This window comes from Canis aureus, chromosome 21, assembly GCF_053574225.1.
Source record: "Canis aureus isolate CA01 chromosome 21, VMU_Caureus_v.1.0, whole genome shotgun sequence".
In the NCBI taxonomy this organism is placed as follows: domain Eukaryota; kingdom Metazoa; phylum Chordata; class Mammalia; order Carnivora; family Canidae; genus Canis; species Canis aureus.
Genome location: NC_135631.1, coordinates 30591669 through 30612444, shown reverse-complemented (window position 1 = coordinate 30612444; position 20776 = coordinate 30591669). Strand labels below are relative to the sequence as shown.

The following is a 20776-nucleotide window of genomic DNA, read 5'->3' as shown; positions in this document are numbered from 1 at the left end:
TGCCCCTCACGTGTGTGCCAGACAGTGAAAAATAAATTCCATATCAAGTGCAGGGCTTTCGGCCTCTGAAACATGTCGGGGCCCAGCAGCCTGGCAGCGCCTGGACGTTCCTTCCTGGAGAGCAAGTGGCTGCCTCCAGTCCCTTGTACCAAGAAGCAGACAGGTGACCGGTCCACCTTGCTTCCTGGGACACAAGCTGCCTCACCTGGCCGAGCTATTGCAGCGCCTCGGCCGGCAAAGCTCGGGCGCCAGCAGGTTCTGCGGTCGGTCCAGGCCGCATGCATCCGTCCCTGCAGCCCTGGCCGGCCCCATGCGAGCAACAGCACCCACGCCGCGGCCCTGCTGCCTCCCGAAGGCCGCTCGCCTGCCAGTGGGCATGGACACACGCGGTTTGGAGAAGAGCCGAGAAACGTAGCTCACTGATGCTGATGTTCACAACATGGTCGATTTGGTCTGTTTAATGTGTGCAGATAAATCTGAAAAGTGGACTGGAAGAGGGCAGGACAGGAACAGGGCGGGGGGTGACGAGGTTTGGAGGGCAGCATCATCCACAGCGTCGGGGACAGGACGCCGGGACGGTGGGATGTGGTCTGCTTGATTCTAGGTCCTGCAGCTAACAGGGAAGGACACAAGAACAGTGCAGCATGTCACAGCCAGACTGCAACCTCCTGCACAATGTGTCCAGGACGCAGTGGGGTCCACATCCCTCCTCCGAAACCTGGGTGGCGCGTGACAGCCTGTGGCATAACCGGCGGGCGGGGACCCAACAGGCGCTTTGCCCTCGGGGCTCCAGAGGCTGCATGTGGGCGCCCTGGGTGACCTGCGGTTTGAGCACCTCCCAAGAATGCAGCCGCCCCGGCTCTGCCGGCAGGGTCACGGCAGGGTCACGGCGGCATCTATTCCTTCCCCCTGAGGCCGACCACATCATAAAGCAGGGACAGGCTGTGGGGCCCTAACACCCTGACCCACAGAATCCACGGACACCAGCAGCTGCCTCACAGCACTCACGCTGGGCTGCTGTGGTTCGCAGTGACGTGAAGCTGGGACACACAGAGGAAGCAATAAAGGGAGAAGGTTGAGGCTGGCGGCTGGTGGGGACAGAGGGAGGAAGGGGCAAAGCCCATCATCCACCCACAGGGCCTCCCACCCCCAGCCCTGCGGCAGCCGCACCCCAGAGCCCAGCCCTCACGTCCCAAGTGGAAGTGGAAGAGATTTGCTGTGCACCCCCCTTGCGTCCTGCCCGGCCACCTGCACAGCTGCTCTCCACCTCGACTCCGCTGTCACCGGAGGCCACCCCCTTGCCCTCTGCTGCCCATCCACCTGGGCCAGGAAAGGCCTGGCCCCCCAGGATGAAGCCATGTGCTTCTGAGGGCCTCCCACTTCTCACTCCCTCGCAAGCCCCCCACCCCTCCTGCCCACTCACCCACCACCATCACCTACCACCTGTGTCTCCCCAAAACTCCCTTCCCCTTTCCAGCCCTTTGAGCCCCAGTCCTTCGGGGTTGCTCTATTTTCCAGAGCCTTGCTTCGACTCCAAGACCAGGCTGCAGCCTTCGGCCAGCTTTCCCCCCATCCCCTGAGGCCCTGGTGTCCCCTGCTTCCTCTCCGGAGTCCTCTGCTCCCTGTGTCCCCACCCCATAACCAGTGCTTCCATCCCCACATGCCCGCTCCCCCAGGCCTCTGCAGCTCCACTTCCCCCGCGTGCCCCTCGGGGGGGGGGGGGGGGGGGACTCTGCACCCACGGCCAGCCACCAGGTCCGGTCCTCTGCCCCTCCCGTCCCCACGCCCGACCCCTGCACCCCTGGCCTCCGCCCCTGGGTCCCCGGGTCCCCGCGCCCCCGGACTCCCGCGCCCCTGCACCCTCGAGTCCCCGCGCCCCCGCGCCCCCCGGGGCCCCGCCCCCCTGCGCTCCCCTGCGCTCCCCTGCGCTCCCCTGCGCTCCCCTGCGCTCCCCTGCGCCCCCGGACCCCCCGCGCCCCCGACCCCTACGCCCCCGCGCCCCCGACCCCCTGCGCCCCCGGACCCTGTGCCCCCGGGTCCCCGCGCCCCCGCGCCCCCAGACCCCTGCGCCCCAGGACCCCCAGACCCCCGCGCCCCTGCCCCCCTGCACCCCCGCGCCCCCGGACCCCCAGGTCCCCGCGCCCCCGCGCCCCCCGCGCCCCCGCGCCGCGCGCCCAGGTGGATGCGCGCGCGTTGCGTGGAGACGAGCGGCGGGCACACCCTATCCCGGCGGCCCCGCCCCCCGCGCCGCGGATTGGCTCCCCGCGGGCTGCCCGGGCCCCGGTTGGCTGGCGCCGCGCGGCGGCCGGGCCCGTTTCACGGTGGGTAGCACCGCAGCGTGGATGCTGCTCGGTCCCGCCGCGGCCCCCAGGAGCGTGGAGCCGAGCGGCCGGGCGGGGCCGGGCGGGGGCACCGCCGGAGCCGCTCCGCCGCCCACCCCGGGCCCGCGGCCGAGGGCAGCCCGGGGTCGCGGCCGCGCCGAGTGGCCGCGGGCGGCGGACAAAGGGCCATGCGGGGCCGGGAGCCGCGGCGCGGGGCGCGCGGGAACCGGGGGCCGCAGCGGCGCCGCTGAGCACGCCCGAGGCGGGGCGGGGACGGCGCGATGCCGTGGTTCCCGGTGAAGAAGGTCCGCAAGCAGATCAAGCTGCTGCTGCTGCTGCTGCTGCTCACCTGCGCCGCGTGGCTCACGTACGTGCACCTGAGCCTGGTGCGCCAGGGCCGCGCGCTGCGCCAGCGGCTGGGCTACGGGCGAGGTAGGGAGGGGGCGCCGGGGGGGGCGGGGGGCGCGGCTCGGCCGGGCCAGGAGCCCAGTGACGTCAGCAGTGACGCGCGCGACCCTCCCGGGGAGCGTCCCCCCACCTAGGCAGACTCGGGGATCCGACCCGGAGCCAGGAGCGACGGGGTTTCCCGAGGGCTCTGGGAGGCCCCGCCCCCAGGCCCCGCAGGCTGGGATTTTCGAGAAGGCCTGGCAGGTCCGCCCCTCGCCCCCTTAGCTGAGCCTCAGTCTACCCATCTGCCCGGGAGAGGGCCGGGTGGGTGGGGAGGGGCTTGGAGGGAGCTGACTGGCGCTGTAGGGCCGTCCTGGCCAGGATGCCCCAGGCAAACCTCTCACAGGGGCCTGAGATGCTTTTGTGCGGAGGGGAAGCAGGGAAAGGGGGATCCAGCCTGGGGACCCCTCAACTGCCTGGAGTGAACTTTCCCAGGCTCCTCCAGCTCACACTCCAGTGGGGACAGTGAACCCACAAAACAAGTCAGGCCCTGGGGAGTGTTGGGAGAGACAGCAGCGGAGGGTCGGGCTCCTGGGCTCCTGCAGTTCAGGGGATGCCTCCAGGGATGCAATGGCCTCTTGAAGGTGGTGACACACCTGGAGGAACGGGACTGAAAAGCCGGTGGGGAGAGGAGAAGCAGAGAGCCTGGAACCTGGGCGGGGTGGGGGGGACAGGAGAGGGAAGGACCTCGGGGCAGGCGTGACCCCCCACACACATCCCGGGGCAGACTGCCCCGACCCTTAAGGAGGCAGGGTGCTGTGTGTCCTTATGATGGGAGGCAGAGAGACAGAGTCTTGCTTCCTAAAGACTCAGGCCCATGACCGTGGCTCACAGCAGCAGGGTGCTCTCCACCCAGGAGTCCAAGCCTCCCTGTTCCCACTCCTGCCTCCCAGCTGCCGAAGCCACGGCCACCTCTCCTGTGCCTAGACACCGGGCCCCCCAGATCTTCCAGGCCCAGAGCTTGGAGCTTGTCCCAACCCCCTGAGTCTACACACCTCACAGCCACCACACTCTTGAGAGGCTGAGTCCCTAAAAGAGGCCCCCCTCCCCCAGCTATCAGCAAACAAGGCAAGACCCCAGAGCGTGACCCAGTGACACAGAACAAGACCGGCCTCCCTTCCCCAGCCACCTCTGTGGCTTCTCAAGCGACCACAGTCCTCCCCAACTTGACTTCCTGAGCAGCTGGGGAGTCTAGCTCAGCAACCGGGAGGGGGTGGGGGTGTGGGAACCCCATTTCTGAGTCCCTGTCTGCCCTCAGCTCCCCCAGCAGAGAGGCTGGGACACTGGCCAGACTGCCCTTGCTGCTCCTGGGTGAGCAGGAGCCGCTCCGGGTCCTGGAAGGTCAGACTCCCACGTGGCACCTTCCAGGAACGGCCGGCGCCCTCGGGTCTCGGCTCTGGCCAGCCCCACCTCGGGCCAGCCTTGGGCTCCCCCGGGGGCAGGGCTTGTGAGAAGCCGAGCAGCTAGACGTGCCCGGGGCCTTTTCAAGTGTTGGGGTCAGTGCTATGTTCACTGACAACTGGGAGGCAGCGTCGGAGAGGGGCAGGGGGGCTACTTCCCTGGTGTCCCGCAGGGCGCCTGTGTGGCAGGTGGCCCTGTGTCCCTGCAGGACGGTGGCGGCAGCCTGGGCTGGGACCGCACCGCCGAAGGCCCCTAATACCCATGGACTGAGCTTGGTGGGCAGGGAGCATCGGGGCCAGGCTGTGGGGATTTGGCCCTGAGCCTCTTAGGGGCTCATCTCCCAGCTGGACAGAGGGCGGCGAGGGAGGAACCCAGGAAGAGCAGGTGGGCAGGCACCACGGGCACCCACAGGCCAGAGACCAAGGGCAGCTGCCCTGTCCCGGAGAGGGGGCTCAGGCCATGTGTCCACACAGGAATTCAGCTCCCGGGGCTGGCTCGAAGGAAGGCCAGGGGGGTTGAAACCAGGCTTGCCCTGGAGCAGAGGCTGGGCTCCTGGATGGGGGAGCCCTGGGTGGGAACGCCAGGAGAGGCAGAGGTGGGGTACAGTAAAGCCTCCCTTCAGAGCCTCAGGTCCCGGGGTGTGGCACCCACCCCCACCACCCAGGGGACAGCACGGGACGTTCAGGTCCACAGCTCGGGCAAGAGGTCCAGGAATCTGAGGGAGTTGGGGGCCTGGACGTGGTCTGCTGCAGGCTAGGGCGTGGGGGGTACACAGACAGACCTAGGAAGGGGTCCCCCGGGGGACAGTCTCCCTCCAGAGTCCCGATGGCCCAGGCCTCCACAGCCAGACCAGCGTGTGCAACCCCCTTCTGTCCAGACTGGTCAGGGCTCCTTTGGTCCCGAACCCCCACTCAAGGGCGGCCCGTGGCACCTGTGCCATGAGCCGGGCCCGGCCTCACCTTATGGCACAAGCGCCGGCTGTCCCAACAGCAAGGCCCGGCACTGACCCTTGGCACACGGTGGGGGGGGGGGGCAGGGGAGCACAAAACCCCATGAGGGACAAGAGCTGAGGGTGCAGCGCGGTAGAGCTGGGGGCCTTGCTGGGGACACAGCCCGGTGGGGCGGCCAGGTGGCGTGGGCTTGACGGGGGCTGCCTGCCCGCAGAGGTGTGGAGGGGGCCCGGCAGGGAGCAACTGCGCAGCAACGGGGCGGTGGGTACCGGGAGCAGCTGACGCGGAGGGGCCGCAGCGGGAGGCGCCAGTGCCCCCGGCGGACCCCGGCAGCGGGGGCTGTGCCCCATGATGCCCCACGTGCTGCCCACAGACGGTGAGAAGCTGAGCGGAGTGACCGAGGGCAGGGGCGTCCGCGCTGCGCTGTCCACGCACAGGGCGGAGGACTCCAGCGAAAGCCGAGAGGAGGAGCAGGTGGTGAGCGGGGCCGCGGGCAAGAACATGCTGCGCCGTGCCCAGGCCCCGAGGCCACGCAGGGGCCGGTGTGTGGATGCAGGGGTGCGGCTGGCTGGCACCCGCGTGGCCTGGCCCGAGTTCCGTCCGTGCGGACGCAGGTGGTGCCTCGCGGGCTGGCCCAGGGTGCGGCTGGCAGGCGTGACAGGGCCGTCGGGACGTGTCACCTGGGGGACGGTGGACTTGGGGCTTTCCAGCTGGTGGCGTGCAGGGCAGTCCTTGTGCGGTTTGTGTCGGGCTGTGTGTGCTTGTGTGACCCCTCCCTGCCCTCCGTGTCTCAGCGTTGACCCCGTTGACCCCGGTGCCTTTTCTCTCCTGGAGCCTGAAGGCCGGGACCCAAACCTGCCGTTCCCTGCGGGGGCCAGAAAGCCACCCCCCCTGAACCTCACTCGTCAGGTGCCCCCGTGGTGGGAAGAGGTGAGCGCTGCTTGGCTTGCGGGGCTGCGGGGGCACGCTGGGGCGGACTTTGCCCAAGGTAAGGCCCCCTCCCGCCCCTCAGTACAAGGGGCAGGCGAACCTGCACGTCTTTGAGGACTGGTGTGGAGGCGCCGTGGGCCATCTGAGGAGGAACCTGCACTTCCCGCTCTTCCCCCACGTGAGTGCTGGGGGCAGGGCGCGCCCCCTTGTGGGGAGGGCATGCGGGGTGCGGAGGGCGTGCGGGTGCTTTGACGTCACAGGCCCCTGCCCCTAGACCCGCACCACCGTCAAGAAGTTGGCCGTGTCCCCCAAGTGGAAGAACTACGGACTACGGATTTTCGGCTTCATCCACCCGGCGAGAGATGGTGCGAGGGTGGGGGTGTGCCGGGGAGGGAGTCAGAAGGGCCGCACGCCCCCCTGAGTCCTTGTCCTGTGGCTTAGGAGACGTCCAGTTCTCTGTGGCTTCAGATGACAACTCTGAGTTCTGGCTGAGCCCAGACGAGAGCCCGGCGGGCGCCCAGCTGGTGGCCTACGTGGGCAAGGTACCCTGGACCCCACAGCGCGCCCGCCCCGGCCCTGCACCCACACGCCCGTCTGTCTTCAGCGGGCCTCCTGCCGCCTCCGTCACCTCCAGCTTCTGAGGGACGGGGACTGGATGAGGCTGGTGCCCCCAAGGAGAGGGTGAACCCCCACCCCCCACCCCCTGTGTATCGCTCCCCAGACTGGCTCAGAGTGGACGGCACCTGGAGAATTCACCAAGTTCAGCTCCCAGGTGTCCAAACCCAAGCGGTGAGTGCCTGGGCGGGGCGTGCGCATGAGTGAGCACACGTTAGCACACACAGCACACCTGAAACCACTGCCCTCATCCTGTCCTGGCCAGACAGCGCTGGGGGCCATCCCGGAGCGCCCCATCTCTGGGCTCCCTGTTCTTGGGGCACGGTGGCCACATGTCCCCCTGACTCCTCATGTCCCCAGGCTCATGGCCTCCCGGAGGTACTACTTCGAGCTGCTGCACAAACAGGACGACCGAGGCTCGGACCATGTGGAAGTGGGCGTGAGTGTGACTTGCCCTCCGTGGCCTCCTAGAGCATCGCCTCCCTGCCCCTGCCCTCCCTGCTCCTAGCAGTCCCCGAAGGGCAGTGGTGCGGACCCTCCCGCCCCCCCACCACCGTGTTCCCGTCCAGTTGGCAAAGCAGACCCCCAGGGACGGCCCCCGCCTGCTTGGAGAGGCTTCGTGGAGGAAGTGGGGCTTGAGTAGTCTTGAGAGATGACACGTTCATGGGGGGATGTCCTCTTCAGGAGAGAATTTGGGACGGGCTGCATGGGGTGAATTCCAGATCTCAGGAAGGCAGAGGATGGCAACACCCAGCATTCCTCCAGAACTCCAGGGGGTAGGGGGTGGGGACAGCTCTGGCTTTGTCCTGAGGACGGTGGTTATTGGGTTTACATTCCAGGAAAACCCCTTCAGCCCTGGAGCCTGGGGGAGGGATGTCTTGTGCAGTCCCTGAACCAGGGAGGTGGGAAAGGAGGGGGGGCAGGGGTGCACAGGACAGAGGGCCCGACCGGGCTGCGCATGGGGTGATGACTAGAGTGGGATGGGGGTGCTCAGCGCAGCCCGTGGGAGGTCGCCTGTGTCCAGCATATGTGACAGGCATCACCCCAGCCCAGCTGGCACGGAGTGGGGTGACCTCGTGGAAGCTGAGGACGAGCTGGGAAGGGAAGAGGCCCTGGAACAGCTCCTGGGAAGTCCAGCCTGGGAGGAGGGCAGAGGGACAGAGCCTGCGGAGGAGACTGGGAGACAGAGGGGGACCCTGTCTCGTGAGGGGGGGGTATGCGAGCCCTGGGAGGGTCCGCAGTGACCTCCAGGAGAGCCGCGGCTGCAGAATGGGGAAGCAGGCCGCAGGGGGGTGCCCAGGACGTCAGGAGGGGCCTGGAGGGAGCAAGGGGAGGGGGTCCTTACCTGCCTCCCATCCACCCTCCAGATTCCCTGCACCCTTGAAGGGGCTGTCCCGACTAGGTCCCATGCCCACATCAGAGAAGACCTGTTCCTTTGAAGCTGTTCCTGTCCTCACCCCACACCTTGGTCCTGACTGCTCTCTCCCTCCCCCAGTGGCGAGCCTTCTTGCCAGGCCTGAAGTTTGAGGTCATCGGTTCTGCTCACATCTCCCTGTACACAGGTGAGGGGCCCAGTGCCTCGGTGGGGAGGGGGGCTCTGGATGCGGATGCGGGTGCGGAGAGCTGAGGAGTGGTCTCTGGGCACTCCTGGGGTCCCCCGTGCCTCTCTGTGCCCCCAGATGAATCATCCCTGAAGATGGACCATGTGGCACACGTGCCCCAGTCTCCAGCTAGCCACGTGGGGGGGCACCTGCCGCAGGAGGAGCCCAGAGCTGACATGCTGCGCCCAGACCCCCGAGACACCTTCTTCCTCAGTGAGCCGGGACCCCCCAGCCCAGGGGGCGGGGCTTGGAGGGCGGGGGCGGGGCTTGGGAGGTGGGGCAGGGCGCTGCCTGCCACTCACGCTGTGGCCACGCCCCCACAGCACCCCGGGTGGAGCCTTCCAGCCTGGAGAATGTGCTGGAGCCCTGCGCCTACGCCCCCACCTATGTGGTCAAGGACTTTCCCATTGCGAGATACCAGGGCCTGCAGTTTGTAAGTGCCCGAGAGCCCCCCGGGACCCAGGCCGCCTCCCGGGGTCCCCTGAGCCCTGCGCCCCGCCCGCAGGTGTACCTGTCCTTCGTCTACCCCAACGACCACACGCGCCTCACTCACATGGAGACTGAAAACAAATGCTTCTACCGGGAGTCGCCGCTGTACCTGGAGAGGTGGGTGGGGAGGGTGGGGGGCGCACTGGCGGGGCGGGGGGCGGGGTCCGCGCTGATGCCCCGCCCCCCCGCAGGTTCGGGTTCTATAAGTACATGAAGATGGACAAGGAGGAGGGCGAGGAGGACGAGGAGGACGACGTGCAGCGCCGGGCCTTCCTCTTTCTCAACCCCGATGGTGAGGCAGGCGCCCCAGTGCCCCCAGCCTGCGGCCTACCCCCCCCCCCCCCCTCCGGGGCCGGCGGCTCACTCGTGCCTCCCGCAGACCTCCTGGACGACGAGGACGAGGGGGAGCTGCTGGATAGTCTGGAGCCCACGGAGGCGTCCCCTCCGCGCGGCGGCCGCCTCCCCTCGACCACGGCCCCCACCCCGCCGAGCCCCAGGCGCTCCCGGGCGCTGAGCTGGGCCGCGCGCCCCCCGCCCCTCCTGCTGGGCCGCGCCCCGCGCCCCCGAGCCGCGCCCGCGCCGCCCAAGGTGTACGTGACCCGCGTGCGCCCCGGGCCGCGCGCGCCCCCTCGGGCCCTGGCGCCCCTGGGCCCGCGCAGCCCCCCACGGCCGCCCTTCCCCGGCGTCTTCCTCCGCCCCCGGCCGCTCCCCCGCATGCAGCTGCGGGCGCCCCCCCGGCTGCCCCGGCCTCCAGGCCACAGGACCGGCCGCCCCCAGGCCGTGCAGCCGCGGACCCCTGCCCGGGCTCAGGCCACGCAGGGCAGCCGGGAGGCCCAGGCGCGCGTGCCCGCCCTCGCCGCGGCCACCGCGGGCTTGAACTCGTCGTCGGAAGCACAGCCCGTGACTTCCTTCCTGAGCTTGTCCCAGGTGTCCGGGCCGCAGCCGCCTGGGGAGGACGAGCAGGAGGAGGAGGAGGAGGCGGACGAGGACAGGGCCCCGGACGTGGAGGACAGCGACGAGGCGGCGGGGCCCCCGCGGGGCCGCTGGCGCGAGGACGCCATTGACTGGCAGCGCACGTTCAGCGTGGGCGCCGTGGACTTCGAGCTGCTGCGCTCCGACTGGAACGACCTGCGCTGCAACGTGTCGGGGAACCTGCAGCTGCCCGAGGCCGAGGCCGTGGACGTGGTGGCTCAGTACATGGAGCGGCTGAACGCGCGACACGGCGGGTGAGGGGGAGGGGGCGAGGGGGTGCAGGGGAGGGGAGGCCCTTGTGGGTATGCAGAGAGGGGGCACAGGGGAGGGCAGGCCCTGGTCTCTGGAAGCCTGCAAACCGGGGGTGATGGGCTCCGGGAGTGGCGAAGGCGCTCCCTGGGGGAGAGTCTTATATGCCTGTCTCCTCTGGGGCTGCTTATGGTGCAAGTTCCCTATCCACTATTAGAAGCCTGACCCCCACACACACCCGGGACCGGCTCCCCTGTCCTGCACCTCCAGACCCCACCCTCACCTTGGGCCTGAACCCAAGAACGAATCTGAGCCAGCCGGGTCTGTTCTCAAGGGACAGACACAGCCAAAGGTCAAGCCCAGAGTCCCCGGCTCCCTCCTCTCCTGGCACCATGCCACTGGGTCTTCCAAGCGGGAAGACTCCAGGGAAGGACCCAGCGCTCCTGCCTGTTGCTGCCTCTGGTCTCCCCCAGGCCAGGAGATTCCAGGCCTGTCTCCACTCCCACCCCCACTCCCTCATAGGTAGTGCTGTGGAGAGTGGGAGGCCCCGTCTGGGCCCCCAGGAGAGCCTGGAAAGTTCTGAGCCGTGTGAGCCCTGAAGGAGGAGCAGGATCCGCCCAGCTAGCCACGGCACGCAAAGGCAGGGGGGCCGCTGTGGGCCTCGAGCAACCTGCCTAGCACCCCTCTTTCTTGCTTGCAGTACAAGGTTCTGGGCAGGACAGGGGTTCGACTTGTTTGGGTTGGAGACCGGCGTCTCCCGTCCTTGGAGAGGAGTAAACAGGATGGGAAGCCCAGAGGAGCCACGAGTGACAGGCTGTGATGGGACGGACGGCATGGCGGGCGGGGGTGGGCTTCTGGGGGGCCCTCAGCTTCCCGAGAGCGGCAGATGGGTGGCCCCAGGACCAAGGGTGTGGGTAGACCCAGGGCGTCTGCAGCAGAACGTCCATGATGCTGGGGAGAACTCGCGGGGAGGGCAGGGTGGACAGGAGGGGTGGGCACCCCTCGGGGGTCACACAGGTAGGCGCCACGGTGAGGGGCGCTGCCCGCGCAGGGAGGACAGGCGGGAGGGAGCAGCAGGGCAGGAGCCCGTTTTCCCGGGATGACCAGCCTCTGCTTGAAGACAGGGCAGGGGACAAAGGACACTCAGCGGGGCAGGGGCAGGGGCAGGCCCAGGCACGTCCTCAGGGCCTCCGAGCGGCAGGCAAGCGCCGGAAGCCGGTTGGAGGCTCCGCGCAGAGGCGGGCGCCAGGAAGGGGGCTCAGCCCACATGAGGGCACGTGGAGGGCAACTTAGGATCTGCTTGCGGCCCTCCGAGGCCACGTGAAGACCTCGACCTCGTCCTGCGGCCGCTGGGGGCCCTGAAGTCCCCTGAGCGCGTTCTAGAGGAGCGCATCCACTGGGGAGGCCCGGTGGCAGGGAGGGCGGACGGGGCTGCCCCTGCAGGACGGAGGCGCTCCGCGTGGCCTGCCTTCTCCAGCTCCCGGGAAGCCCGGCCCCCTGGGGGGGGGGGTCACCGAGCAGAGGGGGGACCGCCCGTGCCCAGGCCAAGGGCGCTGACCCAGGCCGCTCGGCTTACCAGGCGCTTCGCGCTCCTGCGCATCGTGAACGTGGAGAAGCGCCGAGACTCGGCCCGCGGCAGCCGCTTCCTGCTGGAGCTGGAGCTGCAGGAGCGCGGGGGCGGCCGCTGGCGCCTATCCGAGTACGTGTTCCTGCGGCTGCCCAGGGCGCACGCTGGGGACGGAGACGCAGACGCCGAGCCCGACGCGGAGCCCGACGCGCCGAGCCCTGAGCCTGCCCCCGTCGCCTCCACGCGCCCCGATGGCCGCCCCGAGCTCTGCCGGCCGCTGCACCTGGCCTGGCGCCAGGATGTGACGGTGCACTTCATCGTGCCAGGTGCACGGGGGGGGGGGGGGGGGGGGGCTGGTGAGGGAGCTCAGGGGCAGGGGGCGGGGGTCCTGGTGAGGGAGCCCAGGTGGGTGACGGGAGGGGGGGGCTGGTGAGGGAGCCCAGGTGCGGGGGTGGGTGCTGGTGAGGGAGCCCAGGTGGGGGGGGGGTGCCGCCTCCAGGACGGGGTAGCTCTGGTGAGCAGAGGCCGCTTGGGATGGACTCAGGCCCGTCTCCCCCAGTGAAGAACCAGGCGCGCTGGGTGGCACAGTTCCTGGCGGACATGGCCACGCTGCACGCCCGCACCGGGGACTCGCACTTCAGCGTCATCCTGGTGGACTTCGAGAGCGAGGACATGGATGTGGAGCGGGCCCTGCGCGCTGCCCACCTGCCCCGGTAACCGCGCCCGCACCCCCGCCTCCTGGGGGCCGCGGGGTTCCCCCTGCGCGCCGGGGCTGCGCCTGTGACTTCCCGCCCGCTCTTCCTCACCCCTTCAACCCCCCCAGGTACCAGTACCTAAGGCGAACCGGAAACTTCGAGCGCTCCGCGGGCTTGCAAGCTGGCGTGGACGCCGTGGAGGTGCGCGGGAGGGAGCGAGGGCAGGAAGCCGAGGGAGGGCTGGGCCTAGGGGGACGGCGCCGGGACCTCCATGATCTCCGTGATCTCCACCTCCAGGACGCCAGCAGCATCGTCTTCCTGTGCGACCTGCACATCCACTTCCCGCCCAACATCCTGGACAGCATCCGCAAGCACTGTGTGGAGGGCAAGCTGGCCTTCGCGCCCGTGGTCATGCGCCTGGGCTGTGGAAGCTCGCCGGGGGACCCGCACGGTAATGCCTTGGGCGGCCCCAGAGCGCTAGAGCTGCCGCCTGCGCCAGGGTAAAATCAAGGCCCCGGAGGCAGGCCTGGGCCTGTCGGTGCCCCTCCTGGTGCCCAGGTCCCCCCAGAACCTCCAGGGTCATGCCTGACCCCCAGGAGCCTTCTCCAGCACGCTAGTCACGAGCTCCGCAAATGGGTGCCCCCCCGGGAGCCGCTCCAACGTGGGACCCCGTCCCAGACCCACTCCTGCAGCTGGGGAGGAAGGCTCGCGGGGCCAGGGGTCTGAGGGGCACCTTCCTGCCCAGGTTACTGGGAGGTGAATGGCTTCGGCCTCTTCGGGATCTACAAGTCAGACTTTGACCGGGTCGGAGGCATGAACACCGAGGAGTTCCGCGACCAGTGGGGGGGCGAGGACTGGGAGCTCCTGGACAGGTGAGCGCCTCCCCAGCCCTCAGGGAGACCAAGGACGCTTCCATAGCTTCCCTTGAGTGGGGAGGGTGAAGCCCAGGGGATCCTCCCGGCTGCGGGGACTGTGTCCTCCTGCTTGGTCTCTGCCCGAGGAGAGACCCTTTGACTCCACCCCAAGTCCCCAAGCCCCTTCTTACTTCCAGGGCCCTACAGACTCTGTCCCCAGACCGCACCGCCCCCGTGGTGCCCCTGGGCCCCCATTGCCACCAGGTCCCAACGCAGTGGGAGCCCTGACCCCCCAGATCCTACAGGCTCTGGGGCAGCGCTGCCACCCCGCCCTGGCTCCTGACACCCCTTTCTGCCCAGGGTCCTGCAGGCAGGGCTGGAGGTGGAACGGCTCCGACTGAGGAATTTCTACCACCACTACCACTCCAAGCGGGGCATGTGGGGCACGCGCAGCCGGAAGGGCTCCCGCGGGGGGAGCCCATGACCAGGCCGCCCGCCCGGCTGCGCCCTGAGGTGGAGGCTGGGGGCCAGGCCCCGGGCCTGGTCCCGGGTGACACGGGGCGCCTCGCAGGGCACCGCCACCACCGTGCCTGGCCCTCGCGGCCACCCCGCGCCCCTCGCCGCAAGGCAGCCTTCACAGCTGCGTGGGGCGCGCCGGTCTCCACACCCTGTGCGATGATTTCTGTGAAATTTTGCCGTAGCGACGACATTGTTTTCAGGATTTCCAAGAGTTATGTCTGTTCCGTTTTTTATTCAGAATGAAATGAAATATTTTTTTTAGTTCTGACTTGTCCTCTGCCTGGTTGTGTCGGGAGGGCAGAAACGGTGCCCGGCGACAGCAGGGAGCCCGCCGGCCTTGGGTACCCGGAGCCCCTGCCCCGAGGGCCTGCTCATGGCTGCAGCCGCCACACCGCCCCCTGTGCCCCTTGCCACGCTCGGGAGCCTCGGCTCCGGAGGTGGGCTGACCTCCTTCCCACCCCCCCACCCCCGGTGCGGTGGAGGCACGCAGCCTTGGGCAGGGGCACGGCCTTGGCACCTGCCGGGAAGGAGCAATTGGCCATCGCACTGCCTTCCCTTTTGAAAACAGAACTTGGGTGTCAGTCCCGACCCCGTCGTCCCAGGAGGGGAAGGTGAACGGGCAGGGCCCTAGGACCACGCTGGGGGCAGCACTTAGCTGAGCTGCCAGAAGCAGAAAACCCCCCTCAAGCTGGTTGACACTGTGATGGGGGGAGGGGAGCTGGGAGCTGATCTGACTTCTGTTCACGTAAGTGGGAGTTCAGGCTCTGGGCGCTCCGGGTGAGTACTGACAGATGAAGATGCTCTCGAGGCCTGGCTCCTCCTGGGGGTGTCAGCGGTCGGAAGCTGGGTCCCAACCCCAGGAGGGAGGCTGGTGCTCTGCCTGTGGGAGATCTCTGTGGCCGGCACAGACAGCGGAGAACATCTCATAGTTCTGGGGGTCTGAGGTCCTAAAGCCAAGGTCTCTACAGGCTCGAGCTCCTGGAGGCTTTAAGATCAAACCGGCTTCACCCTCAGCACACTGAGAGGCTGCTTGGGTTCTGGGCTCAGGGCTTCTTCCTCTGCCCTCAAGCCAGCAGCTTGCTGTTTTCACAACAGCCACTCCGGAGCTCCCGGCGTCTCCCCTCTGCTTCCATTGTTGCATCTTTCCCCAACCCTCCTAACTCTGTCCCGTGAGGACACCTATGACTACACATTCACCAGGATAATCTCTCATCTCGATCAGTATTCTTTATGTAACCACATCTGCAGAGTCCTTCTTGCCACGTAAGGTGTCGGTCACAGGTTTCAGGGATTGGGGCCTGGATGCCTTTGGGGCCGTGATTCTTCCTCGTTCACATTCAGTGGGAAGGCCGTCCAACCCAGCAGCCCAAACAGTCCTCGTGAGGTTGACCCAAGGTGTCATCTCAGGTTGTACCTCGCCATGAACACGGGGCAGCAGGAACCATCCCAGGGAGAGAAGAACCAGATGGACACCACCCTCTGGCCCTGAGAAGATTCTAGAAATGACCTTGCTGGAAGGGACATTCAGCCCTGCCACCGCTGAGCAGAGTGGCCAGCAGATGCTTGTGGACACTAAGTCACCTGTGACCAGCTTCACAACAGGTGCTGCTGGTTCAGAGAGCACAAGTGCCTACGGGGCAGGGGTAGCAGCTCACCCGCCTCATCTCTGCTCGGAAGCTACCAGGGCCCTTCGTTCATGCTGCCCTCCTCTCCCCCAGTGTGAGCTCAGATGGCATTTTCTCTTTTTCATAACAAGAAAACTAGTGCTGGATGCAGAAATACATTCTCCAAAAGGGAGAGGAGGAGAGAAGAGAAACATCAACAACAGGCAGGTGAAGCAAACACCTCAGAGAAATTATGTCAGGAAGCAGGAGGAGATTTCAAGCGAAACCCCATGTAATCTGAATTATACATATGCCATAATTTATTAACCCATTTTAATAATTATTGAGCACATAGTACATGTTGAGCAGTTAAGCATGAAGGGAAAAGAAGTGAACACGAGAGACAAGAATTGGCCCTCTTGGAACTTTACCTTCCGGCGAAGGGTGAGGGGAGCAGACAATAGACACAACACAGAAAATGTCTAGTATGTTAGCTGGTGGCAGCTGTTGTAGAAAATAATTAAGCCCTCTCCCCCAAAAAAGAAAAAGAAGATAATTAAACCCTGAAAGAGAACAGTAAGTTTGAGCAAGCCCGCAGTTGTAAACAGTGCTCAGAAAAAGCAAGCCTGAGAAGCAGATGTCCCAGAGAACACCTGCAGGCTGTACAGTGGCTACGGTCAGAGGTGACACTTGAAATTGTTTTTTTCTAATTAGTGATTAACGCCTGTCACCACTCCTCAATGTCATACTGGAAGTACAGTTGACCCTTGAACAATACAGAGGGGTTAGGGCAGCAACCCCCTGCATAGTCAAAAATCCCTATATAACTTTTGCCCCCAAAACCTGGCTGCTAAGAGCCTACTGGTGATGGGAAGCCTCACCAGTAACACAAAACTGTCAGTTGACACATATTTTGTTATTATTGTTTATTTTTTTAGTTTTTGACACATTTTATATGAATTATGTACTCTTTTTAAAATAAGCTGGAAAAAAGAAAATGTTAAGAGAATCACAAGGAAGAGAAACTACACTTAGGGTACTGCACTGTATCAAAAAAAAAAAATCCACAAATAGGTGGACCTGCACCATTCAAACACATGCTGTTCAAGAGTCAACCACATTAGCTAATGCAATAAGACAAGAAAAGGAAATAAGTTAGACATATGGGAAATTAAAGGGATGCACGCATAAAGGGCTTTGTTTGCAGATGATCAGCTATGTAAGAAATCCAAAAGAATCAGCGAAACAACAACAAACCATCCTGGAACTAATAAGCAATTGCAGCAAAGTTGCAGGATATAAAGTTAATACACCAAAGTCACTTGCTTTCCTATAGATCAGCAATGAATAATTAGAACTTGAAATTTAGGGGCACCTGGGAGGTTCAGAGGTTGAGCATCTCCCTTTGGCTCAGGGCGTGACCCCAGGGGTCTTGGGATCGAGTCCCACATCGGGCTCCCCGCAGGGAGCCTGCTCCTCCCTCTGCCTGTGTGTATTTTATTACTTTATACTTTATTTAAGTATTTTATTTATTTTTTTGAGAGAGAGAGAGAGTACAAACAGGGGAAGAAGCAGGCTCCCTGCAGGGAGCCAGATGCAGGGCTCAACCCCAGGGTCCAGGATCATGGCCCGAAAGGAAGGCAAACACTTCACCACCTGAGCCACTCAGGTGCCCCAGAACTTGAGATTCAAAACACAATACCATTTACATTAACCAAAAAAAAACAAAAAGAAAGCTTATGTATAAAATAACAAAATACACCAAAGATCTATATGAGGAAAACTGCAAAAACTCATGAACGACCTCGAAGAAAAGTTAAATAAATGGAGAAATGTCCTGTGTTCGAAAAGTTAAATAAATGGAGAAATGTCCTGTGTTCGAAAAGTTAAATAAATGGAGAAATGTCCTGTGTTCGAAAAGTTAAATAAATGGAGAAATGTCCTGTGTTCATGAACAGGAAGACCCCGTATTACCAGGATTCCTGCTCTTCCCAACTTGATGTGTAGAGTCCGTGCAATCCCAACCACGATTGCAGCAGGTGATTTTGTGGATGTCAACAAATTGATTTGAAAGTTTATGTGAAGAGACCAAAAAGACCCAGAAAAGCCAACACGATATTGAAGGAGAAGAACAAAGTTGGAGGGCGCTGCCCGGCTTCAAGGCTGGCTGGGGAGAGACAGCGATCAACACCACATACAGATGAAAGTAGACAGATCAAGGGAACAGAATAGAGAAGTCAACCCCACACGGGCACCTGGGAGGCTCTGTCGGGGAAGCGCCCGCCTTTGACGCAGGTTGTGATCTCAGGGTCCTGGGGTCGAGCTCCGGGTCGGCCTCCCAGCTCCTTGGGGAGCCTCCTTCTCCCTCTCCCTCTGCTGCAGCTCCCCCTTCTATGCTCTCTTGCTCTGTTAAATAAATAAATAAAACCTAGAAAAGAAAGAAAGAAGCCACATACGTGTGGCCAACTGATCTTTGACAAAGAAGCAAAGGCGGGCAGCCCGGGTGGCTCAGCGGTTAGCGCCGCCTTCAGCCCAGGGTGTGATCCTGGAGACCCCAGGATGGAGTCCCACGTCGGGCTCCCTGCACGGAGCCTGCTTCTCCCTCTGCCCGTGTCTCTGCCTCTCTCTCTGTGTCTCTGTCTGTCTCTCATGAATAAATAAATAAAATCTTTAAAAATAAAAAAATTTAAAAAATGGTCCCGAGACCTTAATGGGCACCTCACTGAACAGGATGCACAGATGGCAAACAAGCACATGCAAAGTTGCTCCACATACGACCCACGAGGGAAATGAGAGCATCAAGACACCGATCCCTCCGCACGCCTGCTAAACAGCCCGGATCTGGGACATGACGTCACACGCTGACGACACGCGGAGCGGCGGCGGGCATGCAGGGTGCGCAGCCGCTTCGGAAGACGCTTGCCGGCTTCTCACAGAACCAAACCACTTCTTCCCGGAATCCAGCACTCACGCTCCTGGATAGTTACCCCGATGAGGTGAAAACTTGTGTCCGCACAAAACCTGCGCACGGGTGGTCACAGCAGCTTTGCTCATAATTGCCACAAACTGGAAGCAGCCAGCATGCCCTTCAGTCGGCGATGGTAACCTGCGGTTCTGTACAGACCACAGAATGGTATTCGGCACCCACAGCAGAACACACACACACACACACGCACACACACCCCTAAATGCTTATCGCCAAGTGAAAGAAGCCGCTCTGAAGAGGTTGCGTGCTGTGTGGCTCCATCCAGGACGTTCTCGTAAAGGCAAACCTACAAGACCAGACAAAGGCCAGTGGGAACCAGGGGTCGGGCAAGACTGGGGGTGGAGAGGCAGGCGGAGGGCTTCAGGGCAGGGAAGCCGCTCCGTGCCATACTCTGGCGCATCCGTGTCATCACCTGTGAGCCCAGGCCCACGGCGCACAGCCCCACCCCCAGCCTGAGGCACACCGTGGGCGTGGTGGGGCCTGTGGGGCTGTGCAGGCTCGCTGAGCAACCCGCCAGGTGGGAGATGCCGGGGCGGGGGCGGGGGCAGGGATAGGGGCTGGGGCAGGGGCTGGGGCAGGCACAGGGGCAGGGGGCAGGGGCAGGGGGCGGGGGCGGGGGAGGGGAAGTTTCTGCACCTGCCTCTTGGTTTTGCTGTAGACCTAAAACTGCTCTGAAAATTAAGTCTGCTTTAAAAATCAACATTAAGGGACTCCAGGGCGGCTCAGCGTGGAGCATCCGCCTTCGGCCCAGGGCGTGGCCCCGGGGTCCCAGGATCCAGTCCCACATCGGGCTCCCTGCAGGGAGCCTGCTTCTCCCTCTACCTGTGTCTCTGCGTCTCTCTGCGTCTCTCAGAACAAATAAAATCTTTAAAAAATAATTTTAAAAAATCAACAATAAAAACAAAGAAAATCAAACTCTGACAACACTCGGAGAGCAAATGCAAGAGAAAAAGGAAACCGTTACAGGAATAAAGGCCACCTTAGGAATTTCAGAAGCTAAGAGCAGCCGCCACTTTGAAAGCCCAGCGAGGAAGCCAAGTCGTGGACCCGGAGGAAATGGAATGGGGAGGATGGAGCTGCCCGCGGTTCCTGGGAAGACAGGACGTGGGACAAGACGAGAGACACGGGTGAAGGGTTGAGCAGGGGGAGACCCTCCCGGAGCAGACACAGACAGGCCACCATCTGGCGCTCGGGTGCCCACCCGCCGAGCACCGGCGCACCGAGTCGGGGGCAGCGGGGTGGCCGCAGGGGTCAGGTCAGCGCCCTGGTCACACCGCCTTCCCCTGCGGCACCCAGTGCGCACAGGTCCTGGAGCAGGTGGGCGGCCCGTGGGGGTGCACGCGAGGTGCCGGGGCCGCGGGGCACCTATGCACTCAGCCCAGGCGCGGGAAGGAGGTGGGGGCGCGGCGGGTGCCAGGTCCCAAGAGTGCCACACGGGATCCCCGAGGGCTGGGCGTGGGGGCCACCGGCCCACAGGCTCAGGCAGTGGCGCCGCGGCGGGTCCAGGATGGACTGTGGAGGAGTCCAGGCTGTGGGAGGCTGGGAGGTGCAGGCAGGACACAGCCAGAGGAGGTGGGCGGGCGCCGGGGGGGCCCTCTGTGGGCTTGCCCCCCTCATGGCCACCTGCAGGCCCCACCCCCCGGGCTGTAACGTCTTGGCGCTTTCCTGTCTCCTGCTCCTTAGGCCCCAGCGCCCAGTTCCCGGACCCTGAGGCCAGGTGAGGGGTCCTCCCTCCATTCCAGGTCTTCGTCCCTCGCCCAACTTCAGAGACCTTTCTGGGAGCGGGATCCCCAGGGGCTGGCGGGCGGGCGACCTCCCAGGATCCAGGTCCCCTGGCCCAGGCGGGTAGAGGAGTGCGAAGTCCCGGCCCCCCCGCTAGGAGCCGATCTCGGGCCCTGGCCCTGCCACAGAGACGGCTCCGCTCTCTGCCTTCTTCCTTCCCTGGTGGATCTTCCTTGGTCACAGACCCACCTCCTCCAGGAAGCCCTCCTCAAGCCTAAGCGTGAATTCTCCTGCGCCCCCTCCCCAAGCACTGGCTCCAGGGAAAGAGAGCTCTGGGGCGGACAGAAGGCGGGCGGCCGGGGCCACGGGGCTCCCAGCCTGGGGCTGAGTGGTGGTAGCAGGTCCAGGCCAGGACCAGAGCCCCCCGCCCTGCAGGGGTCAGAAGGAGTGCACCCAAGACCCGAGGATTTCAGAAACAGGGAGCTGCAGAGGTCAGAGGTCAGGGAGGCCCCACTCAGCTTTGGGGCAGGGAAGGCCGCCTGGCCGTGCCCCCCAGCACGGCTCCTCCATCCTCTGTGGCTCCGGCCTGCTGCCCGGGGCCGCCCCGCAAGCCCTTTGAGACCCCACCTGCGGCCTGGAGGCTGCCAGGCCTGGCCTCTGCGGGGCCCCAGTGGGCCCGGGGAGCCCCCAGATGCAGGGCGGGCCCCAGCCCCGTGCCAGGCGTGTGCCTCGAGGTGCACTTGGCGCCGCACAAACTTGTCTCCCAGGATTTTTCCACACAAAACACGTCTCCCAGGAAAGCAACCGGTCTGATGAGCTGGGCGTGCAGGCGTTCCCACCCCGCCCTCCAGGGC

General features: G+C 64.6%; 1 protein-coding gene across 2 annotated transcripts; it reads left to right on the top strand.

Annotated features, from left to right (window-relative positions):
* The first annotated feature begins 2498 nt into the window (after nucleotides 1-2498).
* Nucleotides 2499-13878, top strand: B4GALNT4 (beta-1,4-N-acetyl-galactosaminyltransferase 4). Of its 2 annotated transcripts, none has more exons than XM_077863765.1 (20): nucleotides 2499-2753; nucleotides 5493-5593; nucleotides 5954-6049; nucleotides 6132-6227; nucleotides 6324-6414; nucleotides 6491-6591; nucleotides 6771-6838; nucleotides 7025-7103; nucleotides 8160-8226; nucleotides 8344-8478; nucleotides 8589-8698; nucleotides 8771-8871; nucleotides 8946-9046; nucleotides 9134-9980; nucleotides 11555-11868; nucleotides 12102-12255; nucleotides 12366-12438; nucleotides 12535-12688; nucleotides 12983-13109; nucleotides 13452-13878. In XM_077863765.1, exons 1-20 carry the CDS (start codon nucleotides 2603-2605, stop codon nucleotides 13573-13575), a joined length of 3090 nt encoding a protein of 1029 aa, XP_077719891.1. In that variant the 5' UTR covers nucleotides 2499-2602; the 3' UTR covers nucleotides 13576-13878. The 2 variants fall into 2 exon arrangements, with proteins under 2 accessions (XP_077719891.1, XP_077719890.1); XM_077863764.1 differs by having other exon boundaries at nucleotides 2500-2753; nucleotides 5493-5596.
* Nucleotides 13879-20776: the final 6898 nt, after the last annotated feature.